The sequence below is a fragment of the Dendrobates tinctorius genome, unplaced genomic scaffold (genome assembly GCF_039654945.1).
Source record: "Dendrobates tinctorius isolate UK_male_01 unplaced genomic scaffold, ASM3965494v1 ptg000084l, whole genome shotgun sequence".
NCBI classification, from domain to species: Eukaryota; Metazoa; Chordata; class Amphibia; order Anura; family Dendrobatidae; genus Dendrobates; species Dendrobates tinctorius.
In genome coordinates, this window is record NW_027361752.1 from 21,337,529 (window position 1) to 21,363,555 (window position 26,027).

Consider the following 26,027-nt stretch of genomic DNA (forward strand, 5'->3'; position numbering starts at 1 on the left):
CTGATGTGGATGAGTGGGGGGTGTCTGAGCCAGTGGCGTAGCGTGGGGGGGGGGCGGGGGGGGCGGTCCGCCCCAGGCGGCATGTGTGTGGGGGCGGCGCGGCAGCAGCAGCAATTCATCTCCTCTGTGGGAGAAGCGCGGAGGCACAGTGCAGCAGCATCGGGTCGGCCTGTGTGCGGGCACATGAGGCTGAGCAGAGCGGCCTGTTCGCCATCGATAGAAGGGGCAGGCTGTGACATCGTTCAGCAGCGTCCCGCCCCCTCCAGCCTTTGCTCCTCGGTACTGAGGCGGCTTCGGCGCTGGGGGCTGTGGAGGAAGTGGGGACGCTGGCAGCCTTCCCGGGAGGATGGGCCGAGGCCCCATTCATTCATGGCGGAGCCGCCGTCTGACAAGGTGAGAGGTCTCCGGTGGTGTGTGAGTGCCCGACACCAGCGCCAATCCTGTGCCCAGTACAGCAGGGCAGGTGGAGGTGGGCGCACACACTGGCAGCCCACAGTCCTCGTCTGGGACCCCACAAGGGCTCCTTGGGGTCTGTACTGTCACCAGTTCTCTGCCCCTCATTACTTGCGTCCTGGGGTGTGGGGCAGGCACATTACTGTGGGGGTGTCTGCTGGGGGTTGTAGTCCTGATGTGATATAAATGGGGCAATTCTCTGTGCCCCCTGATAGTGAGGCCGGTGCTGGGTGGTCTCCTCATCTCTACACCACAGTTTAAGGGGATTTCCATCACTTATTGTTGGGTCCAAGGTGGAATAATTAAGCCGAGACCCCCAAATCCTATTCTTGCCCCCTGGATCAGCGCCGCTCATCACGCTCACAGCAGAGTCTTGGGCAATCTATGGTCATCAATGTCTGGAAGGGGTGTCGCGTGACCGCTGCAGCCAGTCCAATGCCACCAATCATCTGCAGTGTTCTGTCCTGCGTCGTAGATGATGATGGTGGAGACCTCATCTAGCCGTCCTGTCTAATGGTCGTAGTGATGTGATGTCACACCGCCGCCATCGGTTGTCATTCTGGGGATGCTCCTTAAGTACACAGCCGTACGGTGGCCCCCAGCCGAGTGCAGGGGCCGGGGTTCCTCTCTCATCATGTATGACCGCATACACAGGTCTGCTGGATTTCATACACATCCTATACCCGTGTATATATAGAGAACTGCAAGAAGATGAAAGTCTAGAAATTTAGAAATAATAACAGCAGAGTAAAGGGCCTGTCACACTAAGAGATATCGCTAGCAATATCACTATAACTTGTGACGATATAGCGATATTGCTAGCGACATCGCTGTGTGTGATACTTACCTCCGACCGCTCCCCGCTGATTATCGCTGATCGCGCGAGAACGTCCAGGACTGTTTCTTGTCGTCAGCTTCCTGCGGCGAGACGAGCGACGAGCGTGGAGCCGGGCGGGAGGACGTAGGATCGCCACGTCTGACAGGTAAGTAGCGACCCCCGTCCCCAGCGATGTCGCTGGTGAGATCTGCCTGTGTGGCAGCTCACTAGCGACCACTTAGCGATGTACCAGCGATCCTGATCGCGTCATATCACTGGTAGATCGCTAAGTGTGACTGTACCTTTAGTAGCAGACTAAAAATTATATCTTTGAGTGTAGTGTGGGCTCTTCGGATGCTTCCGGAATCCGGATTATCATTGACCAAAGGGGCGGCAAATTTTTCGACCGCCCCGGGCGCCACAAACAGTTGCTACGCCACTGGTCTGAGCTATAGATCATATATAATATATGCCTAAGGGTCTGTGATGAAAAGAAAGTGTGAACAGAGCCCCAGTTTATGATCCTGTATGAGATCAGGTGGGGATCGCTGCACCGTCATCACACCTGTCCTGCGCTCTGTTTTCTGGGGTGTCATCTGACATCATTACCCAGCCTCCATCTAGCTGCTCACCTTTGTGTATGAATGACAGGTAAAGACGCCTCCTGCCTTCCACAGCTTGTGATTGGTCCGATTTTCACAGCGCTATCCCTGATTGGCTCTTTGTTCCTTAGATTAATTACAATTGGCTGGATGTTGGACTCGAGGCATTCTTACCGTGATTGTTTTCGTCGCACGCTATTGGTTGGCTGTCATCTGCTTAACCCTCTGATTGGCTGCTCGAATCTGAATGCACGGAGGGAACATGAATGGAAGAAGCAGGAAGTGGCGCCCTGTGAAGCAGTGTGCACCAGGGGGCGCTGGCGGTGAGTGTTCTGCGCTGTGATAGGATCTCTGTGGTGTAAGGAAGTGATCGATCTCCTCAGATCCATGGTCCTGGGATCCACTGCAGTCACACAATGCTGGCCCGGAGCAGCGCTGTGTATGGGAGGCCGTCTGACACCGGGCAGGTAACGTTACACTGCGCCCTTGTGCTGCGAGTACTGATGATTGTGTAGTACTGGCTTATTATATAGCATGACCAGGAGTAATAAGAAAAAAAAAAAAGTCCTAGTCTTCTGCAAATGTTAGGTATCTTTTCTGAGAAGTTGGGTGACAGTTACCACCATTATGTATTTTGCTGTCTTCTAATTGGTCGTATCTGCCTTTCAGAAGTTTGGGAAAGCTGGGTGACAGCACATATATCACTGCATCATTGGTGACACTTATATAGAGACAGAACTTGCAACCATGAGGGGCCATCATACTACTTGGAGGGCTGTGTGGGGGCCTTGATAATAATAAATTATAATCTTTATTTTTATATAGTGCTAACATATTCCGCAGCGCTTTACAGTTTGCACACATTATCATCGCTGCCCCCGATGGGGATCACAATCTAAATTCCCTATCAGTATATGTGTTTGAGTGTGGGAGGAAACCGGAGTGCCCGGAGGAAACCCACACAAACACGGGGAGAACATGCAAACTCCTTGCAGATGTTGTCCTTGGTGGGACTTGATCCCAGGACTCCAGCGCAGCACTGCTAACCACTGAGCCACCGTGCTGATGGACCAGGTGCATTATACTGTGTAAGACATTACACCTCTGTAATGTTCCGCCACAGTGTGTTACGTATTATCCCTTTAAGAGGCTGTAGACACATTGCAGCAGGTCTAATGACCTGAGAGTACATTGTTTTATTTTTTTTTCCCCTCACTTTTGTATGTTGGTTTCGGGTTCCCATGCACCTGGGTTTTTGTTTCCTATTATATGTATGTTGTTCTATGTCCTTTTAATATTATAACCCATTAAAGGTTAAGTTTTAAAATATCCATACGCTAGTTTTCTATTCTCAACTTTTGGATATCTTATTCCCGCTACTAACTATGTTGGGGCTATTCTACTATTTGGAGGGTTCTGTGGGAGCCGGTTATACTGTTTGTGGGTCTGTTACACTGGAGCGCTGTGCTGAGGCTATTATATTTATACCCATGATCCTAAATCAAAAAGGCAATAATCACTTCAATAATTATATTCCAAACAAAAATCATCACGTAAGGTACCGTGAGGATCAAAGAAGTGAAAAACAATGAGATTAATAAAATTATAAATTTTTATTAATCACAAATTAAAAATGACATAAATTGTATTAAAAAGACAGGACTGAGGTCTCCAACAAAGGGGGGTAGGAAACAACCAGCAAAAGATATATGGTATCTCCAGAGGGTGCCAAATAGCTATTTAGAGTATATTCAAAATTCAAAATGAATCAGGAAAAATTCCACCAAAGTGTTAAAGGCCTATGTTCCAACAGCAATTACAAAGAACTTGCAACAGTGGGTACTGTAAGTACTACAAAAGGAAAAAATGGCCTAGTATGCCAATTGGCTAGGGAGGGAAATAATATACAGAAGTTATATCTGGAATAGGGAGGCACAGCATGGAAATAACAAAAATAGGTTAGTACAATATAAAGGGTAAGATTTTACCTGTCACTGACCAATGTGAAATGAGGCCAATGGAAAGGCTGTATGCTGGTGAACCTAGTTCCCCCACCGCCGCCCGACAGCACTTTCGCATAAGTTGCTTCTTCCCGGGGCGTTCTAACAGGTAAGGGTGTTCCTGCAATTTTTATAGCTACCGTGGATCAGTATAACCGGTCACGTGACCGGAGTTGTGTGCACAGGACCTGCCATTAGGTATTTTGATTCCGGTAAGATACCGGAAATGGAATAGGACCTGTGGATAGCGCGCGCGACCAGTTCCGCCCTCTTAAGCAAAAGGGACTTTCCAGGACCGCGCTCTGTGCTCCACAGTGGAATACACTGCGGTCACGTGTGTGAGCGCTCCCGGAGGTCAGAGAAGGCCGTCAAACCGGGCGCGTGCGCATAGGTCACCAAGAAATACATGTGGGGCCGATGTGGCAGTATTTACATGTATAAAGATCATGACATGGAAAAGGAAAGGGGACAGAAAGGAAGCGGAAAAGGAACCAGGAAAAAGGAGGGAGTGAGAACAGTGTCAACGTGACTTGATGTATGAAAATAGGAGGATCGTGTAATCAATAAGTGATTGTCCAGTTTAGGAATATACAGAAAGAATGAATGATGATAAAGTGGATATGTGAAAAATTGTGAATTTGTATGTGAAGGAAATGTGAGCAGGGGGAAAAAATAAATCTAATGATGTGTGTAGGGGGGGCAGAGAGGTAATTGTAGTGGGGGTGGACAAAGTCTCCGTGAAACCAAGCAAAAAGATGCGTGAGGACGAGGGAGGATGATGGGCCTAAACATAACCATGATTGATCCTGGAAGGGAAGGAAGGGGAGGGGAGGGGGGGAAAAAAGGGGGGGGGGAGAGGTGGAGGATAACTGGGGTGAAATGGAATATTAACCAAATGGGACCCATGGAACAGGGGTCATATAATAAAAGAATATTAATGTGAATATAAATATTCAAAAGGTCCCAGCAAGGTGAAGGGAGAAAATTCCTGATCCTCTTCTTCTTCTCCACATATTCGGTCAGACAGAGGAAAATAACCAGGCCGTCATATGATCAAATAATACGAATTTTCCATGTACTGCATGTGAACCACGGATAACATCAGATAGCGTTAAATTTATCTAAAAAAAAATAAGAATATTGATTTAAGAAAAGGGAAATTTGGAGCCTGAATTTAGAAAACTAGAATAAAAGACATTAAAAAAGACAATTATAATACAACGAACACCTAAAACAACCTGACTCAGGATATGCAGTTAAAGGAAGGAGTTGAAACCAAAATTTTCATTGAGACCGTAGGGGGTAATGGTCCCTAAACGGTAAATCCATTTACTTTCGAGTTGTGCTAGGATTTTACTCAGATCTCCTCCACGTATGCCTAGTTCAATTTGATCAATGGCTTTGAATAGGAGACCCTTGGAATTGCAATTGTGATGAGATTTGAAATGGCGTGGAAGCGTTTTTAAAAGGGAATTGTCCACAATGGTTTGGGCTTTTTGAATGTCCCGGATGTGTTCCCGTATACGGATTTTAAATTCCCGGGTTGTTAGCCCTATATAAACAAGGTTGCAGGGACAAGTTGCATGATATATGATGCCCTGAGAGGAACAGGTTAAATGTTTGCGAATTTCAAAGGTCCGAGATCCATCATGGTTAGTAAATAGATGTGCTTTTTTTGTATTGATGCATGCTTTGCAAAGGCCACAGGGGAAAAAGCCAGATTTTAAAGGATTACATCCAGGTTTAGTAGTAGAATCATAGTGGCTGTGAACCAATAGATCCTTCAGATTACGACTCCTCCTAGCCACTAAGGATGGAGTAGCGGGAAGAATTTTTTGTAAAATGGGATCTGTTTTTAAGATATGCCAATGTTTCTTAAAAAGAAATTTCAGATCTTCCCATTGGTTATTGAATGTTGAAATAAATCTGATTTGATCAGGCATTTCATGCCGTTTTTTAGGAGCCGAGTACAATAATTTTTCTCTGGATGTATTTTTAGCCCTCCTATAACCATTTTTTATGCTCCGTTTACTGTAACCTCGATTTAAAAATCTTTTAGTCAAATCCGCCGCTTGCCACTCAAAATCAGCATCATTAGAGCAAATACGTCTCGCCCTCAGAAATTGACCGGTAGGTATCCCCTTGATGGTTGCAGAAGGGTGGGCTGATGTGGCATGTAATAGAGAATTCGTTGCCGTAGATTTTCTATATAGATTGGTGCTGATAATTCCCTCTATGGATGCTGAAATTTTAAGATCTAAGAAATCCAATTCTCTTCCAAATTGGTATGTTAATTTAATGTTAACCTCATTTTCATTTAATTTAGCCATAAGGTTATGTAGATCAGCCACTGAACCTTCCCAAATAAACCATACATCATCGATGTATCTCATCCAACCCTGAACAAGGTTGATACCCGCCATGGTATCCCCCAGGAATATTTCCCTTTCCCATTTATTATTATTATTATTATTTATTGTTATAGCGCCATTTATTCCATGGCGCTTTACATGTGAGGGGGGTATACATAAAAACAAGTACAATAATCTTAAACAATACAAGTCATAACTGGTACAGGAGGAGAGAGGACCCTGCCCGCGAGGGCTCACAATCTTCAAGGGATGGGTGATAATACAGTAGGCGAGGGTAGAGCTGGTCGTGCAGCGGTTTGGTCGATCGGTGGTTACTGCAGGTTATAGGCTTGTCGGAAGAGGTGGGTCTTCAGGCTCTTTTTGAAGGTTTCGATGGTAGGTGAGAGTCTGATATGTTGTGGTAGAGAGTACCCATGCCCCCAAAAAAAGATTAGCATAAGATGGGGCACAGGAGGCCCCCATAGCGGTGCCTTGGGTTTGTAGATATATATTATTATTGAAGGTGAAGATGTTATGTGTTAGTAAAAATTCCAAAAGGGTGAGTATCAAACCAGACAAAGCTGGATCCAAATTACTAGTCTGAAGATACCAGGCAGTGGCTCTAAGTCCATCCTCATGTCTTATCGAGGTGTAAAGGGATTCAATATCCACTGTTACCATTATCATGTGTTCATCCAAATAAAGATTATTTAATTCTTGGAGAGCTGCCGTGGTATCCTGGATGTAAGAAGGTAAGGTGAGCACTAAAGGTTTTAAGAAAAAGTCAACAAAATTTGAAATAACTTCACATAGGCCTCCATTACTTGAGATGATGGGTCTACCTGGAGGATCACTGGGGTCCTTGTGTAATTTAGGAATTAGATACAGAGTAGATAATTTGGGATGATGCTTACGAATTGTTTCCACCATATTTTTAGGGACTATTACTTGTTCAAAGGCTTGTTCAATTATTTGGAGCAATTCTGCTTGGAATTTTGATAATGGATTAAATGGTAATTTTCGGTAACAAAGAGGGGTATTAAGCAACTTATATGCTTGTTGTTCATACAGCTTTTTTGGCCAGATTACCAAGTTTCCCCCTTTGTCAGCAGGTTTGAATACTACATCTTTGAGCGACTGTAGATGGATTGTCTGGAGGGCTATATGGGAGGCTATTATATTAATTTGAGAGCTAGTGGGGGCCATTATACAGTGTGGAAGGTTGTGTGGGGGACTGCTGTACTATGTTATCCTGTATGGAGGGCTATCATATTGTGTAGAGGGCTGTGTCAGGGCCGTCATACTGTGTGTGGGATACTTTGGGGTCATCGTGCTGTGTTGGGGTCTATGCATGGAATCATACTTCCCAGGGGTACTGTAGGGCTGTCATACTGTGTGTGTGCAGGGTACTGTGAAGGAAGTCCCTGCAGGGGTATCTTACCGTCTTTAGGGAGCACATTTGTTGGCATCATACTTTATGGAGGGCATAAAAGGGGAATCCAACATTACTTCTAAATGCAGCAAGGTTGTGGAATCTTCTGTGACCCCACCAAATATTTTTTTTTTTTTTTTTGGGGGGGGGGGGGTCAATTAGTGCTTCTGCTATGAGGCCCCATGATTTTTTATGTAAGCCCCTGCTTGCAGCTTTTTCCCAAGAGCTTTCAATACAAAATCTGTACCCGCCCCCCTCCCCCAAAAATCATACATCACTTGTGGTACCTGTGGTGTTTATGCGGTAGAGTGGCAGGAGTCGAGCGGCTGATCTGTTGCATAATTAATAATTGAAGCAGAGGGGCCCCAATGATTGTGGGGAGCCATCTGAATTCCAGACAGACCCCATAATATTCCATGGGCCCCTGTGCTTCCATTTACAGCAGTTACGGCTCACTTAGACGTCAGTGATTTTTCTTGTACTCAAAAAAGAAAAAAACCATCCGTCGTTCCATCAGTGGTTTGGATCAGATCTTCATCCATGTTTGGTCAGTGTCAGTCACGGCTTGTGCACACGACCGATCGGGTCGGACCAGCGCTATCTATGGTTTTCACTGATGGCACTCATACCTAGGATCTTCTGCCCACATGTCTGAGTTGTTTTTGTCTTCCCCCTCGGCCTGAGTGATAGGATAAAATTAGAGACCTGTCCAATCTTTGTGAAGTGCGGTCAGATTTTTTTTTTTTTTTTTTTGTTTAAACAAGTTTTTAATGAGGATTTTAACATATCCCAAATATGATAAAGAACAGAAACATTAGTAAAAACATACAGTCTAATTAAAGGGGCTATAGGGGGACAAATATATAGAAGAGTGGGGCAGAGAAGAGTAGCCCGAGGGGTAGACTGATCGTGTCTCATGATTAATAATACTTTCTGAAGAGGCGGAGGTGACAGAAGTTTTTAGGTGAAGTGGTGGCGTGGCCAAGGGGGTATGGTTGGCGTATTCCGCCCAGGGCACTTGGGAGAGATTGGGGATACGTTTATTGGGTAGAGCCTCACAGGGGTCTTTTTTAAGGTGAATGTCAGTGACAGAAAAAGGAATTATACCCTGATCCAAAGTGTGCAGACTATGGGGCGTAACCACCATATGTGGTACATGTCGCCGGGGGAATTGGTCTTTAAAACAGTTGTGGAATATTCGTGGACTGCCTTGGCCATCCTAGCTGGGTCAGATACCATCTAGTAGGCACCTTGTAATTACTTTCCAGGATTAAGGTATTTACTGCTCCTCCAGTAGAGAAGGACCAAATGTGGCACCATTCTGAGCCAGATAGAGGGAATATAATGTCCGGTTCCCAGCTGGAGGTGGGAGAAAAATCCAACCTGGAGCGTGTGGGGTCGGCCACGTGCACACGTTCAGTATTTGGTCACTTTTTTTTACCTCAGTATTTGTAAGCCAAAAGTGGAACAAAATCAGAGGAAAAGTATAATAGAAGCTCGTCACCACTTCGGTGTTTATCACCCGCTCCTGGTTTGTCTTACAAATACTGAGGTAAAATACTGACCAAATACTGAACATGTGAATGTGGCCTTTGCATACGGTCAGATTTTCACAGACTTACAAAAAGGAGAGGGGTGAATATTTTTTATTTATTTTCTCTCTGAATCCAATCAGAATAATCAGACCATTTTCTCAGACGGTTGTCTGAACCTACCCTTGCCATCAGGGTTTCACGTCTGCCAAAAAAAAAAAAATGAACGAGGTTCCTCAAGCTTCTAATAACAGACTGTCCCTGAAAATTAGACAACACATGGATGGCATCTGAGCGCTGACTTTTTTTTTTTTTTTTTTCCCCCATGTACCCATAGACTTGCATCGGTGAGATTGCTCCATGTCTCAGATCAGAGTTAGACATGTCTCTGTGCTTTTGTGTGGGGACGCGGTCCTTAAAAATACACATTTTTTTTATTCATAAATACCCAGATAGATCTCACACAGCAGCTGATGTCTGAACGCCGACTTATACATCGGATCTGCTTTGGACATGAAGTTATGAAGTTTTCTTGTTCCTAAAACTGAACAGACAGAATTTCAGATCCCGGAGCGGATCCTGCCCTAGAATGATGGACTGTCATCGAGATGAGATTTGCAAAACACAATTCCTAGTTGTGACTGACGACAAGTTCTAGGAAAACGCCGTGCTCGTCAGATGAGTCTGATGTCGGACTGTGCCGGGTGCAACCACCTGACACTGGTTTAGTAGAAATGCAGCGGACATTCAGGTTGGGGAATGATGGAAGGGAACGTTCCCACCATTGTAGTCCGCACCCCACGGCCTGAGGACGGCAATTATACGATGAGTCACACACGGGCTGCCGTGCTTTATTCTCTATTATTATATATTCCATTGTTGTAATGTGTCACATTCTATTCACAGGGTGAGAATCCAGAATACAGGGTGTCCTGCTTCAGTAGGGTGACCTATTCCTGGTATAACAGGTACAGTATGTTAATGTCTTTGTTTTTGCTTATTATTTTTTATGTAATTATTAATCTCGTTATCTCATGAGGAGAATATCAAGAGATAGCATCAAGACATCATACAGGGGGGTCTCCCTGAGTTTGACCGACATACACTATATGGACAAACGTATCAAACCGCCTTCACACTGCACCCACAGGCGCTTTTATGACCCCCTACATTCGCTTTGATATGTAGTTATATGCCCCTTCTGCAGCTACAACAGTCTTTCTGGGAAGGTCTGTGGGAATTTTGAGTTTCAACAATTTTATTGAAATGAAAACATCACTTAACATGAAGACAGTTCTAACACAACTAGGTTAAACGTGATGGGATGGGAAAGTGGGGAATTTAAAGTGAGTGTCGATAATACGAGATCTACCAACGTGGGACACCAGTGTACCTGCTTTAGAGTCTCTGATTGTAAGGAGCCACTGCCATGCCAGTATATTATATAAAGATATCATTTTGGAAAGGTCATTATCTCTATGTGCCTGAATCCAAGGATCCCAGATACCGCGAAAGTTTTTGAAAGAATCAGATCTGATGGCTTCTATTTTCTCATATAACATTATCAGATTGACCCTTCTCCTCACCTGCGTAATTGAGAGCGTACTAGTTTTCCATCTGCTGGCAATGTGATTTCTTGTTGCCATAGCAATAAAGTCAACGAGACGGCAAGTCGTATTGTTAGCATTGATTGGTCTGTTTGGTCTGTCCCCCAGCAGAAGAACCGACGGTGACAGAGGTAGTTTCTTACCCAAGATAGTATCAATTAGTTTTACTACATCTTTACACAGAGACTTCACTATCGGACATGTCCACCAAATATGGAGAGTGTCTCCGTCGTCAGTGCACCCTCTAAAACAGCTACCAGGAACCGAATGGTAAATATTGTGCAGGAAGCTAGGTACTTAGTGTATTCTAAAAAACAATTTAAGAGAAGTCTCAGTAAGTGAAACTTGATTACTGCCCCTCATTATATTTTCATAGCATCTGAACCACCTTTGAGGTGTGAGGGAGATTCGTGGATCTGCCTCCCACTGCTCCATAGTCTTCAATTTCAGGCCGTCGCTGGGATATGAGACCATTGCCAAGTGGGTCATGTAGACATTTTAGTTTGTATGTTGTAGGTTGTGTGTTTGAGGAGCCAACCGTTCGGTTTTGCAGGAAATGAAAAATTTGTTCAAGTCGGAAAGTCTCAGACCTCGGGACTTGATATTTTGCGATGAACTCTTGTTTTGACATTAGACTGACGTGGGTAGTTAAATTTTGTAGCCTAGTTAGCTTATTCTGCTGCCACCGTACGTGGTTTTGGAATGTCACTCCTGGTGGGAACATGGGATTATTAAACAGGTTCAGGAGAGGGATGATATTGCAACGCAAATTGGAACCTATTCGCTCTCCATATTCGCAGGGAGTGAAAGGTATATGGCCAATGTAAAGCCAAATCTTTCGGTAAAGGCCCTGTTGCCCAAATTAGGCTTTCTAAGGAGTAAGGTGCTATTTGAGAATTTTCTATTTGCGGCCAGATAGTTGTGTGTTGTTGCGCATTTACCCCTGCCAGCTGGGCGATCTGAGCCGCCCTATAATAAAGAGTAAAGTTTGGTAGCGAGACTCCTCCCTGTCTTTTGTGTCTAAGCAGAATTTGCTGGGAAATACGGGGCTTTTTATTGTTCCAGACAAAACGTAGTATATGCGAGTGTATCATTTTGAATGTCATTAGGGGTATTGAAATAGGCAAGGATCGGAACAGATATAGAAATTGAGGCAAGGTAACCATTTTAACCGAGTGCACCCTTCCCAAAAAGGAAAGAGATGGGGATGACCATTTTGACAAAGATTGTGTTAGTTTTTGGAGGAGGGGAGCGTAATTATATTTAAATAGCGTGGACTTAGATAAAGTAAGGTTAATTCCTAGATATATAATGTAATGCTTTGCATGTTGGAAGTGAAAGTTGTCTACTATTGAAGCTTGTTCGGCGGGAGGAGTGTTCAGAAACATAATCTCTGATTTATCGATATTGACCTTTAAGCCTGAGATTTCCTCAAAAGAATTAAGTGTATTTAAGAGATTCGGCAGGGATATATGGGGAGTTGTCATGGTCAGAAGTAGGTCGTCGGCAAACACTGACCTTGTATTCATGTCTACCTATCGTTTGGCCTGTGATATCGGGGTGTAAACGGATCTTCGGCGCTAGTGGTTCCATCACTATAGCGAATAGGGCTGGAGATAGGGGGCACCCTTACCTGGTTCCTCTGCCGATAATTATTGGTTCTGGAGTGGTCGAGGATAATTTTAAATGCAACCGGAGTATTGTATAAAAGTTTAAGTGAGTCGATTAATTGTTGTGAAACCCCCATTTTGTGCAAGATATTAAATGTGACCAAGTAACGGTGTCAAAAGCTTTCTCTATATCTAGGGCTTGTCTGGTTGGGATGAATCCAACCTGATCTTTGTGAATAAGACTAGGTAGGCATTTATTAATTCTATTCGCTATTATGGAGGAGAAAATCTTAAGATCCACATTCAAAAGGGATATTGGCCTGTAATTTTTTGTGAGCAATGGGTCTCTCCCTTGTTTTGGGATGACAATGATATGCGCCGTATAGAATTCCGGCGGCATTGTTTGGCCTATTAGCATATTATTGCAGTATTTTTGTATATGTTTTAATAAAATATTTGAAAATTTTTTATAATATAATGCGGTCAACCCATCAGGGCCCGAAGCCTTCCCAGTTTTAAGATGGTTTATAGTAGATGTGATTTCCTCTTCAGTGATAGGGGAATGTAATGTATCAGCGTAAGCCGGAGTTAGGGAAGGTAGTGGTACATTAGCTAGAGAATCATCCAGTTTGGGCAATGAAAAATTCGTGCTATCAGTGTATAGTTTTTGATAATAAGTTTGGAATATTTTGTACATTTTGTTCAGGTTAAAAGTAGTTTGGGATTGTTCATCTTTTATGGAGAAAATAGAGTTTAATCGCTCTTTCTGTTTTAATTTTCGAGCAAGCATTCGGCCCATTTTATTAGAGAACCGATAGAATGTCGCTTGCGTCCACCTGATTGCTCTTTCCGTACGAGCTGTTAGCAAAGTGTTTAGCTGAAGTTTTAAGTCATAGATTCGCTTAGTTAAGTATAGAGAGGGGTGTGACTGATTGGCGGTTTCTAATTCATAAAGTTCATTCTCGAGAGTCAATTGCTCCTTAAGACGATTCCTCTTTTTTTGGGATGCTATCCTAATGAGTACACCAGTGATATTTTTTATGGGCCATCCATATATTACCCATAGAGGTGTCAGGGGTGATATTAGAAAGGAAGAAGGCATTGAGCTCATGTTCGACCATTATTCGCGTTTGAGGATCAGAAAGCAAAGATTCATTCAGTCTCCACGTATGTAGACACTTTCCACACTTAATTTAAATACAGAGAGTACACTATCATGGTCGGACCAAGAGGAGGGGACAAGTCTGGAATACATCAATGACGGTATGTTTTCTGAATTAGTTAGAATCCAGTAAATCCTGGAGTATAAATGAAAAGCTCTAGAAAAATAGGTATAACCTCTGGATTGTCCATGAGATTCTCTCCATGTATCAACCAGATGATGAGCTTGCAGGATACCATCAAAGATAGTTGTTTTTTTTTGTTTTTTTTTCCCTCCTTGACATGTCAGGCCTCCCCTTATTAGAGCTATCAAGGGTTGGGTTTATAGTCAGGTTAAAATCACCCCCCCATATGATAGTATCATAGGATATGGACCTTAAAGATCTTGCAATAGATTTAATTGTTTTCATTTGTGTCGGGTTTGCATAACAATTCACAAGACAGAGTCGCCTCTCCTGGACCGTGCCCCAAAGGATTATATATCTACCCTCTGTGTCCACGACCAAACTCTCCTGTATGAATGGGAAGGAATTATGTAGCAATATAGCGACACCTCTCGTTTTTTTTATCATGGGTAGCAAGAAAAAATCTCGGGTAAAGCTTATGCAAAAATTTGGGAGATGAGTTATTAGAGAAATGAGTTTCCTGTAGGAAAAGCACATCGGGGGAATGTTTCTGGTAATCAATAAAGGCGCGTTTTCTTTTTATCGGGGAGTTGGACCCCCTAACATTGTGTGATAGTACCTTATACATTAGGTAGGCATAGAGAGATTCTAATGAAATTTCTAATTAAACTATAACCTGGAACAGGCATTTTCACCTTAATCACATATCCAAAAATATTTTTACATCTCATCAACACTCTTTTAGGGAAGGAAGGGTAACAAAAAATACAACAACAAGAGAAATGGTCACAACCAATGACCAGTTTGTGGGCTATAGTGCGCCGGCCCACTATAATAATCTTTATTTTTATATAGCGCTAACATATTCCGCAGCGCTTTACAGTTTGCACACATTATCATCACTGTCCCCGATGGGGCTCACAATCTAAATTCCCTATCAGAATGTCTTAGGAATGTGGGAGGAAACCCATGCAAACACAGGGAGAACATACAAACTCCTTGCAGATGTTGTCCTTGGACTCCAGTACTGCAAGGCTGCAGTGCTATCCACTGAGCCACCGTGCTGCCCTGCACTATCAGTAGGACCAGAGGCAGCAATAGTCCAAAATGGAGTGGCATGTTTACTCCAGAGGCACAACACTCCACGAATGGGAAAAGGAAACAATATTATTCATAAATTGTTATAAAAAGCATCAAATAGTAATACTATCAGAACGATATCTCGGCACTTTGGCCGCTCTTTGAGAATATTCCAGCACATTCGTCAATAGTGGACTCAAGATTTGGACTGTTTATTGTGCTGTGATTTACTGAGTCTAGCATGGCGAACTTCCGTCCACTCTCTGTGCGGTCTCTGTGGTAGGGCTCCCGAATCAGAAATTGGGATGCCTGCTTTCTCCAGCGCTTTTCTCCCTTCCTCGTCATTTCTTGGAGAATAGGTGGAGTTACCGTAGGAGAAAATTAAAGCATGTGGGAATCCCCACCTGTATTTAAACTTTGCTTTTATTAAGGCCAGAGTTATATCTTTCATGGCTTTTCTCCTTATTAGGGTATGTGCACACGCTGCGGATACTGCTGCGTTTCCGCGGCGTTTTTGGCTCTGCAGAAACGCAGCAGATTTTGCTGCGTTGTACAGTACCTTTATTTCCTATGGAAATAAAAAAAAGCTGTGCACATGCTGTGGATTTTTCCGCGCGGTTTTGCTGCGGTTTACAATCCGCAGCATGTCAATTGTTTGGTGCAGAAACGCTGCGGTTTTACACCTCATCCATTATGAGGTGTAAAACCGCAGGGCAAAACCGCAGAAAAAACGCAGATAATCCGCAGAAAAACCGCAGCACTTTGTCCTGCGGATTTCCTGCGGTTTTCTCTACAAAATCCGCAGAGACTAAAAACTACATGGGAACATACCCTTAGAGTTGCCGGGCAAATATCAGGAAACAGAGATACGGTATCTGGGACACCTGGTAAGTTGTTCAGTTTTCGAGCAGCGGATAGAATCAGGTCTCTGGATTCTTCATGGTGCATTTTAAGGACAACATCCCTAGGTGAGGCATCAGATTTGGGACCTCCCAAGGCCCTGTGGATCCTGGTTATTTTTAAAGAATTAGGGTCTGCTTGTGGCAGGAGGGTGCAGAAGAGGTTTGAGGCAACCTCCATTAGATTGAAGCTACTTTCCGGTAGTCCTTTAATTCTGATATTGCCTTGGCGAGATCGACTTTCCAAGTCCTCACACTTTAGCTCTAGGAACTCGAGTCTAGCATCTTGTTCCTGCAGTTGCTCTCTATTTTGTTCAGTGGCATCTGCTGTATCATCCATTCTTCTTTCCAAATCATGGGTTCATTGAGCAATATCCTGGATTTGCTGCGAGAAATTGCTTACAGCAGAAGATAACTCAGCTCTGAAAGTTTTCTGAATGGTAGCCAGGAGGTCCTCCATTGTCATTGGGTTCATGTTTGTTGGAGTAGTCAAGTTAGTTTGCTGTGACCTCTGGGGGGAGCTCCCGGTGTTCAATGAGGTTGATTGTGACGCTGACATAGTGCGATTAGCTGGTTTTGTACGTTGAGTCATCAGTTGTGTGATCGGACGGGTATTGCTTTCTGATGTAGCAGATTTTTTGGGACGCATTGCTCAGAGACCTCCTGCGTTCTGAAAGTTATCGCATGACAATTACTTATATAGGTGGGTGCATACTTGTGCCTGTGGTGACAGATCTAGTGTTCCATAATTATAGTCCACCAGGATCGTCCATGCCCTCTGTGTTGGATTTTAGCAAGACATGGGGTAAATTTTATAGAACAGAGTATGCCTCTGGTGCAGTTCTGCCTCAATACCCCTTTTATAAGGGGGCGTATGAGCCTGTTGGTCAGAGTAACAGCCCAAAATAGGAAAACAGACAAAAGAGAATAGGTAAAAGAGAAGAAGAAAATATTCTCTTCCTTCTTTTTAAGTATGTGTGCAATTGGATCAAGAAGCCAGTAGGTGGAGTCCCAAGCCTTTATACCTAAAGACAGGGTATCACTGGAGATTATATGAACTCTTCTTCAATTGGGGACTGGGTAGAACATACTGTATAACCCTCTGATAGCCAGGGTCGGGATACAGCAGGGCTCCCGCAATCTTTTCAGGCACTCTGCTACTCAGAGAGGGTCCCACTAGTGTGCCACAATATGGCTCCTGCTGTCCTCCTGCAATATGGAGTTGTCCCGAGTGTTCCCGCAGCCCCAGCCAGTCACCCACCTCCAGGGCACAGCACGCAGCTAGCCTCCTCCTCACCGCATTCCCGGTGTCACCTCCGGATCTATCACCGTTCACAACGCGGGTGGTCCGCCCACTCCAGGCCGCGGCTCCGAGAGATGTATAGGCCGCAGCAAGCTCCGTGGTCTCCCTCGGCGCGCCCGGCGTCCAGGAGAGAGCTCCCCCCCACGCGATCGCCAGATGACAGCAGAAGGTAAGCGGCCGGTTTTCTCCCACCTTCAGTCTCCGGTCACAGGAAGGGGGCCTCCGAACCTTCAGCACCACAGCAGCCACGATGTGACCCGGGCAGGCTTCAGGCCTGCAGCTAGGCCGCGAGTGGGTTCCTTGTCCCGAGGCACTGGGTGGACCCAGGACCAACGGGGGTTATCCTCAGGGCTGTGGAGTCGGTAAGCCACAGTTGCGACTCCGACTCCTGGATTTTATCAGGCTCCGGCTCCGACTCCTTCATAAATGGCCAATTCATAACAACAAATTTACTGTTGTAAAATATTAAACATCGTGCTTATTCAGTTTCTCACCATCATATAAGTAATCAGACCACTTAGAGCAAAAACTACATTTATTAGAATACAATTAGAATATAGCAAATAACTTTTATAAACTTTTCTAAACTGTAAGTAAATATGCAATAAACACTTTTATGCAGTTAATAAGAAGAAATCTATAAATTTGTCCTCAGAAAAAGTATTGCCTCTGTCAGATCCTCCTTCATGGATGCCCTCAAATCTGATCTAATTGTTGTGAGAGCAGAGAACAACCTCCTCTACACTAACTTGTGTTGGTGGCAAAGCAGTAACCACTCGGCAACATCTCTGACAATGTCAGGATACAGAGGAATCGCTTGTTGCACTGTTATTTTTGATGAACGGTCAAATTTCTCAATTTCTTTTAGTGCACATGAAAAATTCTGCTGAAATGTACTGGCTGTGTTCCTTGATGGGGATGACTCTTCTTCTATGCGGGAACGCTTTGCACGGTCCTTGTGATCCAAATATTTTTCGAAATTAAATTCTTCATCAGTTGATGATGAGGGTGAAGATGTGGCAGGACGACCAAATTCTTCTTGTTCCTCCTGACTGTTCTGCAACCCTTTCATCCTTACTGCTATTTCAAACAGAGCTTCTTTTCCTTTACTTAGCTGTTGATCATCTAGAAGAATCCGATGCATTGGGTCTACATAAACAGCTGCCAAAAGAATGTTATTTTGTAATAGTAGCTCCTCTCTCCTTTTCATTGATGTAGCAATGCCACTTGCAATTAACCCTCCTCTTTGGGACAGGCGAAACATCAGGTTCTTCCACTCCTTTAAGAAAATACCTGGAGTTAAGTCCTCTGCTTGTAATTTTTTAGTCACTGTAAATGGGTGCTCTAGCAATTTTTCCAGCTCAGTCACCTGATTCCACTGACTTTCATTTAGCGTCAGTTGAGGGTTAGCCATGTCTACAAGAAAGGTTTTCAGTTCAACCAAGCGCTGAATCATTAAGTAAGTACTGCCCCATCGTGTGGCTTGATCAATAATTGCCCCTTTTCCAGCACGTCTCTTCAAAATTGAGTCAACTTTAGGGGTTCTGGCAACAGTAGCCAATTTTCTCACCCTGCCAATCAGTGCAGCAGCATGTCCTTCTTGTCTCTTATAGCCAGCTGTAGCGTATGCACAACACAGCGCATGTGATGAATGAAAGAACATATTGACACAGTTTCAACAAGATCATCTAAACTATCATGTTGCTGTTCATCTGAAGCAACTTCAGTTTGCTCCTCAGTTACAATACTGTGTTCCTCTATTTCAAACATTTCTGTGTCTGTGGACCCAGAATGTTCTTCTAGCTGCTGGTCACCATCATTACTCTCATTCATTAGCTTAATAGTACTTATCATATTTGAAGCATTGTCAGTTACGACAGAAAGAACTTGCTCTTTTTTAAGTTCATAGTCTTGCAGAACCTTTTCCACCAAGACCTGGAGAAACTCACTGGTGTGATGAGCTTTGGTGTCTTTTACTGCCAATGACTTGGTAACTATTTCATTTTTGTCACAAACAAATCGGACATTGATGGCAAAATAGTTCACTCTGTGACGTGTGCAGGCATCCATTTTAAGAAATAGAAAGCGTCCCTTGAGAGTTTTTTTAAGTTCTTCCTTTTGTTTAACCCCTTACCTACAATTGACGTAATATTCCGTCCATGTGACCATGGACCTAATTACCATGGACGGAATATTACGTCATCGCGATCAGCGGCGCCCACGTGGTGAGCGCCGCTGATCGCGGCCGAGTGTCAGCTAATTATCATAGCTGACACCCGGCACAATGTGTCAGGGGCGGTCACGGACCGCCCCCGACACGTTAACCCCTTGCACACCGCGATCAAACGCGATCGCGGTGTACCGGGGGTTAAAGGGAAGCATCGGCAGGGAGGGGGCTCCCTCCTTGCTTCCCTGAGCCCCCCACGGCAGCGCAATGTGCAGCGCTGCTGCGGGGGACTCCCTTCCTCCAGGCCCCCGAATCCAAGATGGCGACGGGGGCCTTCGGGGGCCTGAGGAAGCTGGCTTCCTCAGTGCCTGCAAAGCGCAGGCATGAGGAAGTCTGCAGCAGTGCCTGTGACAGATCGCTGATCTGTCACAGTGATCTGTGATGTGACAGATCAGCGATCTGTCACAGGACAGTGATGTCCCACCTGGGACAAGGTAATAAAGTAAAAAAAAAAAAAAAAAAAGTGTTAAAAATAATTTAAAAAAAATCGCTAAATAAATTAGTTAAAAAAAAAAAAAATATTCCCCAATAAATCCATTTTTTGAAAATAAAAAAAAAACAAAACAATAAAAGTACACATATTTGGTATCGCCGCGTCCGTAATGACCTGCCCTATAAAACTGTCCCATTAGTTAACCCCTTTAGCGAACCCCTTAAAAAATAAAAATAAAAAACGAAGCAAAAAATAATGATTTATTATCATACCACCGAACAAAAAGTGTAATAACGCGCGATCAAAAAGACGCATATAAATATCCATGGTACCGCTGAAAACGTCATCTTGTCCTGCAAAAAACGAGCCACCATACAGCATCATCCGCAAAAAAATAAAAAAGTTATAGCTCGCAGAATAAAGCGATACAAAAATAATTATTTTTTATATAAAATTGTTTTCATTGCAAAAAACCGACAAAACATAAAAAAACGACCTAAATGAGGTATCGCTGTAACCGTACTGACCCGAAGAATAAAAACGCGTTATCAATTTTACCGCACGCGGAACGGTGTAAACGCACCCCCCAAAAGAAATTCATGAAAAGCTGGTTTTTGTTCATTCTGCATCCCAAAAATCGGAATAAAAAGCGATCAAAAAATGTCACGTGCCCGAAAATGGTACCAATAAAAACGACAACTCGTCCCGCAAAAAATAAGACCTCACATGACTCGGTGGGTCAAAATACGGAAAAATTATAGCTCACAATATGTGGTGATGCAAAAACTATTTTTACAATAAAAAGTGTCTTTTAGCGTGCGACAGCCGCCAAACATAAAAACCGCCATAAATAGTAAATCAAACCCCCCGTTATCACCCCCTTAGTTAGGGAAAAATAATAAAACTAAAAGAAAATGTATTTATTTCCATTTTCCCGCTAGGGTTAGGGTAGGGTTAGGGCTAGGGTTAGGGCTAGGGTTAGGGCTAGGGTTAAGGCTAGGGCTAGGGTTAGGGCTAGGGTTAGGGCTAGGGTTAGGGTTAGGGATAGGGTTAGGGCTAGGGCTCAGATTAGGGTTAGGGGTGTGTTGAGGTTAGGGTTGGAGTTATAATTGGGGGTTTCCACTGTTTGGGCACATCAGGTGCTCTCCAAAGGCAACATGGCGTCTGATCTCAATTCCAGCCAATTCTGCGTTGAAAAAGTCAAATGGTGCTCCTTCCCTTCCAAGCTCTGCCATGTGCCCAAACAGTGTTTTACCCCCACATGTAGGGTATCAGCCTACTCAGGACAAATTACAAAACAACTTTTGGGGTCCAATTTCTCCTGTTACCCTTAGGAAAATAAAAAATTGGGGGCAAAAATATAATTTTGCGGAAAAAAATGTTTTTTTTATTTTCACGCCCAGGCGTTATAAACTTCTGTGAAGCACTTGGGGGTTCAAAGTGCTCTCCACACATCTAGATAAGCTCCGTGGGGGGTCTAGTTTCCAAAATGGGGTCACTTGTGGGGAGTTTCAATAGTTTAGGTACATCAGGGGCTCTCCAAATGCACATGACACCCGCATACCAATCCATCAAAGTCTGCATTCCAAAACGTCACTACTTCCCTTCCGAGCCCCGACGTGTGCCCATACAGTAGTTTTCTCCCACATATGAGATATCAGCGTACTCAGGACAAATTGGACAACAACTTTTGGGGTCCAATTTCTCCTGTTACCCTTAGGAAAATAAAAAATTGGGGGCAAAAATATAATTTTGCGGAAAAAAATGTTTTTTTTATTTTCACGCCCAGGCGTTATAAACTTCTGTGAAGCACTTGGGGGTTCAAAGTGCTCTCCACACATCTAGATAAGCTCCGTGGGGGGTCTAGTTTCCAAAATGGGGTCACTTGTGGGGAGTTTCAATAGTTTAGGTACATCAGGGGCTCTCCAAATGCACATGACACCCGCATACCAATCCATCAAAGTCTGCATTCCAAAACGTCACTACTTCCCTTCCGAGCCCCGACGTGTGCCCATACAGTAGTTTTCTCCCACATATGAGATATCAGCGTACTCAGGACAAATTGGACAACAACTTTTGGGGTCCAATTTCTCCTGTTACCCTTGGGAAAATAAAAAAAATGGGGACTAAAAGATGATGTTTGTTGAAAAAATACGATATTTTTATTTTCACGCCCGGTCGTTATAAACTTCTGTGAAGCACTGGGGGGTTCAAAGTGCTCACCACACATCTAGATAAGTTCATTAGGGGGTCTAGTTTCCAAAATGGGGTCACTTGTGGGGGGTTTCCACTGTTTAGGTACATCAGGGGCTCTCCAAACGCAACATGACACCCGCAGATCATTCCATCAAAGTCTGCATTCCAAAACGTCACTACTTCCCTTCCGAGCCCTGACGTGTGCCCATACAGTAGTTTTCTCCCACATATGAGGTATCAGCGTACTCAGCACAAATTGGACAACAACTTTTGGGGTCCAATTTCTCCTGTTACCCTTGGGAAAATAAAAAAATGGGGACTAAAAGATCATGTTTGTGGAAAAAATACGATTTTTTTATTTTCACGCCCGGACGTTATAAACTTCAGTGAAGCACTGGGGGGTTCAAAGTGCTCACCACACATCTAGATAAGTTCCTTGAGGGGTCTAGTTTCCAAAATGGTGTCATTTGTGGGGGGTTTCTACTGTTTTGGTACATCAGGGGCTTTCCTAATGCGACATGGTGTCCGATCTCAATTCCAGCCAAAAACGTCAAATGGCGCTGCTTCCCTTCCGAGCTCTGCCATACGCCCAAATAGTGGTTTACACCCACATGTGGGGTATCAGCGTACTCAGGATAAATTGCACAATATCTTTTAGGGTCCTGTTACTTTTGGAAAAATAAGAATTGAGGGTGAAAAGATCATTTTTGTGGAAAAAATATGATTTTTTAATTGTACTGCTGTACGTTATAAACTTCTGTGAAGCCCTTGGGGGTTCAAAGTTCTCACCACACATCTAGATAAGTTCCTTGGGGGGTCTAGATTCCAAAATGGTGTCATTTGTGGGGGGTTTCCACTGTTTTGGTACATCAGGGGTTTTCCAATCGCGACATGGTGTCCGATCTCAATTCTAGCCAAAAACGTCAAATGGCGCTGCTTCCCTTCCGAGCTCTGCTATGCGCCCAAATAGTCATTTACACCCACATATGGGGTATCAGCGTACTCAGGACAAATTGCACAATAACTTTTAGGGTCCTGTTACCCTTGGAAAAATAAAAATTGTGGGTGAAAAGATCATTTTTGTGGAAAAAATATGATTTTTTAATTGTACCGCTGTACGTTATAAACTTCTGTGAAGCCCTTGTGGGTTCAAAGTTCTCACCACATATCTAGATAAGTTCCTTGGGGGGTCTAGTTTCCAAAATGGGGTCACTTGGGGGGGTTTCCACTGTTTAGGTACATCAGGGGCTCGCCAAACGTGACATGGCGTCCGATCTGAATTCCAGCCAATTTTGCATTGAAAAAGTCAAACGGCGCTCCTTCCATTCTGAGCTCTGCCATGCGCCGAAACAGTGGTTCCCCCCCACATATCAGGTATCAGCGTAGTCAGGACAAATTGCACAATAACTTTTGCAGTCCAATTTCTCCTGTTACCCTTGGTAAAATAAAGAAAATTGAACCTGAAGTATTTTTTTTGTGAAAAAAAGTTAAATGTTCATTTTTTTTTTAATATTCAAAAAATTCCTGTGACGCACCTAAAGGGTTAATAAACTTCTTGAATGTGGTTTTAAGCACCTTGAGGGGTGCAGTTTTTAGAATGGTGTCACTTTTGGGTATTTTCTATCATATAGACCCCTCAAAGTGGCTTCAAATGTGAAGTGGTCCCTAAAAATAAAATGGTGTTGCAAAAATGAGAAATCGCTGGTCAATTTTTAACCCTTATAACTTCCTAGCAAAAAAAAATTTTGGTTGCAAAATTGTGCTGATGTAAAGTAAACATGTGGGAAATGTTATGTATTAAGTTTTTTGTGTGCCGTATCGCTGTGATTTAAGGGCATAAAAATTCAAAGTTGGAAAATTGCGAAATTTTCAAAATTTTCGCCAAATTTCCGTTTTTTTCACAAATAAACGCAAGTTATTTGAATGCAATTTTACCACTAACATGAAGTACAATGTGTCACGAGAAAACAATGTCAGAATCACCAGGATCCATGAAAGCGTTCCAGAGTTATGACTTCATAAAGGTACAGTGGTCAGAATTGTAAAAATTGGCCCGGTAGTTAACGTGCAAACCACCCTTGGTAGTGAAGGGGTTAAAAGCTTCTTCGATTACTAATTTTCTAATACTCTCTCTCTCCAGAGAAACACCAATCTTGCGGGCAATTTCCCCATTCAGACACATAAAAGCTGGTCGTGAAAATAATGAAATAGGCACACTATCCTTTACAACAAGCTCTATGATCTGTTTTTTAAATGTATCTACTGTCATTGTCACAGTAACTTTGTCACTGACAAAATATCTTGCAACTGATGGCTGCAAAGTTCTCTGCTCCTTTGTTTGGCTGGAAGAGCTGGGCACTGGTTCATTGGTTTGGATGCAGTCTTTCTCATCCACTGCTTTCAGTACTTCTGGATGAAAGCGCTGTAAATGTCTCTTTAGATTAGAAGCTCTGGTAGGAGCATTTTTTTCTTTGCCTGAATATGCACTCATCTTGGCTTCACAGCATTTGTTTTCGTCTGGATCATTTGTCATACACTGACAGACATAATGTTTTCTATCTTGAGTGATGGTGAAATGTTCAAATACAGCTGATTTAATGTGATGCTTCTTTGACATTCTCAGGTTTTTAATTCTGCATTCACAATCCAAATGACAATTGTTTTTCCTAAAAACAATTGTACAAAATTATTGCCAGGTCGTACAACTGATATAGTGGTCAGTAATACTGTTATTATTCCTCATGTACTCACAGTTAACTGATGCAAAGTTTGTTGAAAGGATAATACTTACAGTCTTCCTCTTCTGAGTAGCAGGCAGCTGTGAGATGCTTGGAAGACGCACACCTAGTATGATCTAGTCTACAGGAGGAGCTTTACTACTAAGAATTTGCAACACATTTTCACTTTCAGTTTCATACATTGTAAGTAGGGGGGTTGGGGCAGCATGAGGTTAACCAACTATAAGATTAGATAAGGGCAGTGGAGAACAGTGACACACAAGAAGTAAGAAATGTCTCTATCTCCAGCAGAACTGCTTATCACTGTTGTTCATAGTTTGATAGAACATATATATTTGAGTAACATTTATAAAATTCATATGAAAGTTCAATTATGAAATATTAATACATTTTTTTTAAAGCTGGAGTCGGTACATTTCTACCGACTCCAACCAAAACTAACTCAGACTCCGACTCCACGACTCTGACTCCACAGCCCTGGTTATCCTCCAGGTCCCTTCTAATGTATCTCGGTACCCAGTGAGGGCGGATGGGCTATAGGGAGCCCTGAATCAGGCAGATTGTTATTTTCCTGAGAGGAGCTCAGGCTGGCACGTCCTGCTCCTTCAGTCGCTGGCCACGCCGCCTCGTCTGTGGCAATTTTTGCCCCTTCATTCAGCATTTGTGAGGTCAGCCCCTGATGTTGATGATGATCTTATAGGTGGATGGAGTTCAGGTCCGGCCTCTGTGCGGCCGGTTGTATTCTTACACCAAACTCCTCCCAACCATGGCTTTATGGACCTAGTGCACTGGGCACAGTCATGGGGAGCAGAAAAAGGGCCCTCACCGAACTGCTCCTACAAAGTTGGAAGCTACAATTGTCCAAATGTCTCTTTTATGCTGAAGTGTTTCCTTCACTGAACCTAAAAGGCTGAGGCTGGCCCTTGAAAAACAAGCCCATAATGTTATCTCTCCCCCACCAAACTGTTCACTGGGCACAGTGTAGTCAGGCAGGTAACTTTCTCCTGGCATTCACCAAACCCAGACTGGTCCATCAGCGTTACCCGTCACTGCGTAGCACACGTTTCCTCCAGAGTCCAGTAGCGGCTGCTTGACACCACTCCATCCGACGCTTGGCATTGTGCTTTGTGATATACAGCTGCATGCAGCTTCTCGGCCATGGAGCTCCCAAAGGTGGCGCAGGTTTAATGATGTCAGCGGAGGATTGGACTCTGTAGTTTTGGAGTCAGCAGAGTGTCGGTGACTTCTCTGCTCCTCAGCACCCCCCTCTGTAATGTTACAGTATCTGTACTTCATGGCTGAGTTGCTGCAGTTCCTTCCATTTCTCAGTATTATCACTGACGGGTGATGGGGGAAGATTTAGGAGGCCAGAAATATCATGACCACTGGTGAATCCTATTTCTCTCGAATTCATCGAGGGACGGAGACGTGTGCCCCCCATACTGCTCTCCATGTATTGTA

General features: G+C 43.7%; 1 protein-coding gene across 2 annotated transcripts in view; it reads left to right on the forward strand.

Moving 5' to 3' along the window:
- The first annotated feature begins 2,172 nt into the window (after window positions 1-2,172).
- LOC141097358 (multidrug resistance-associated protein 1-like) overlaps window positions 2,173-26,027 on the forward strand; it is a 122,031-nt gene continuing 98,176 nt past the window's right edge. Inside the window, exons 1-2 of one of the 2 annotated variants that reach the window (XM_073584470.1) lie at window positions 2,173-2,339; window positions 10,094-10,155. In XM_073584470.1, coding sequence (XP_073440571.1) covers window positions 2,289-2,339; window positions 10,094-10,155 — 113 coding nt within the window. In that variant the 5' untranslated portion in view covers window positions 2,173-2,288. The remainder of the gene's footprint in view (window positions 2,340-10,093; window positions 10,156-26,027) is intronic. The other variant, XM_073584469.1, reaches the window with a different exon arrangement.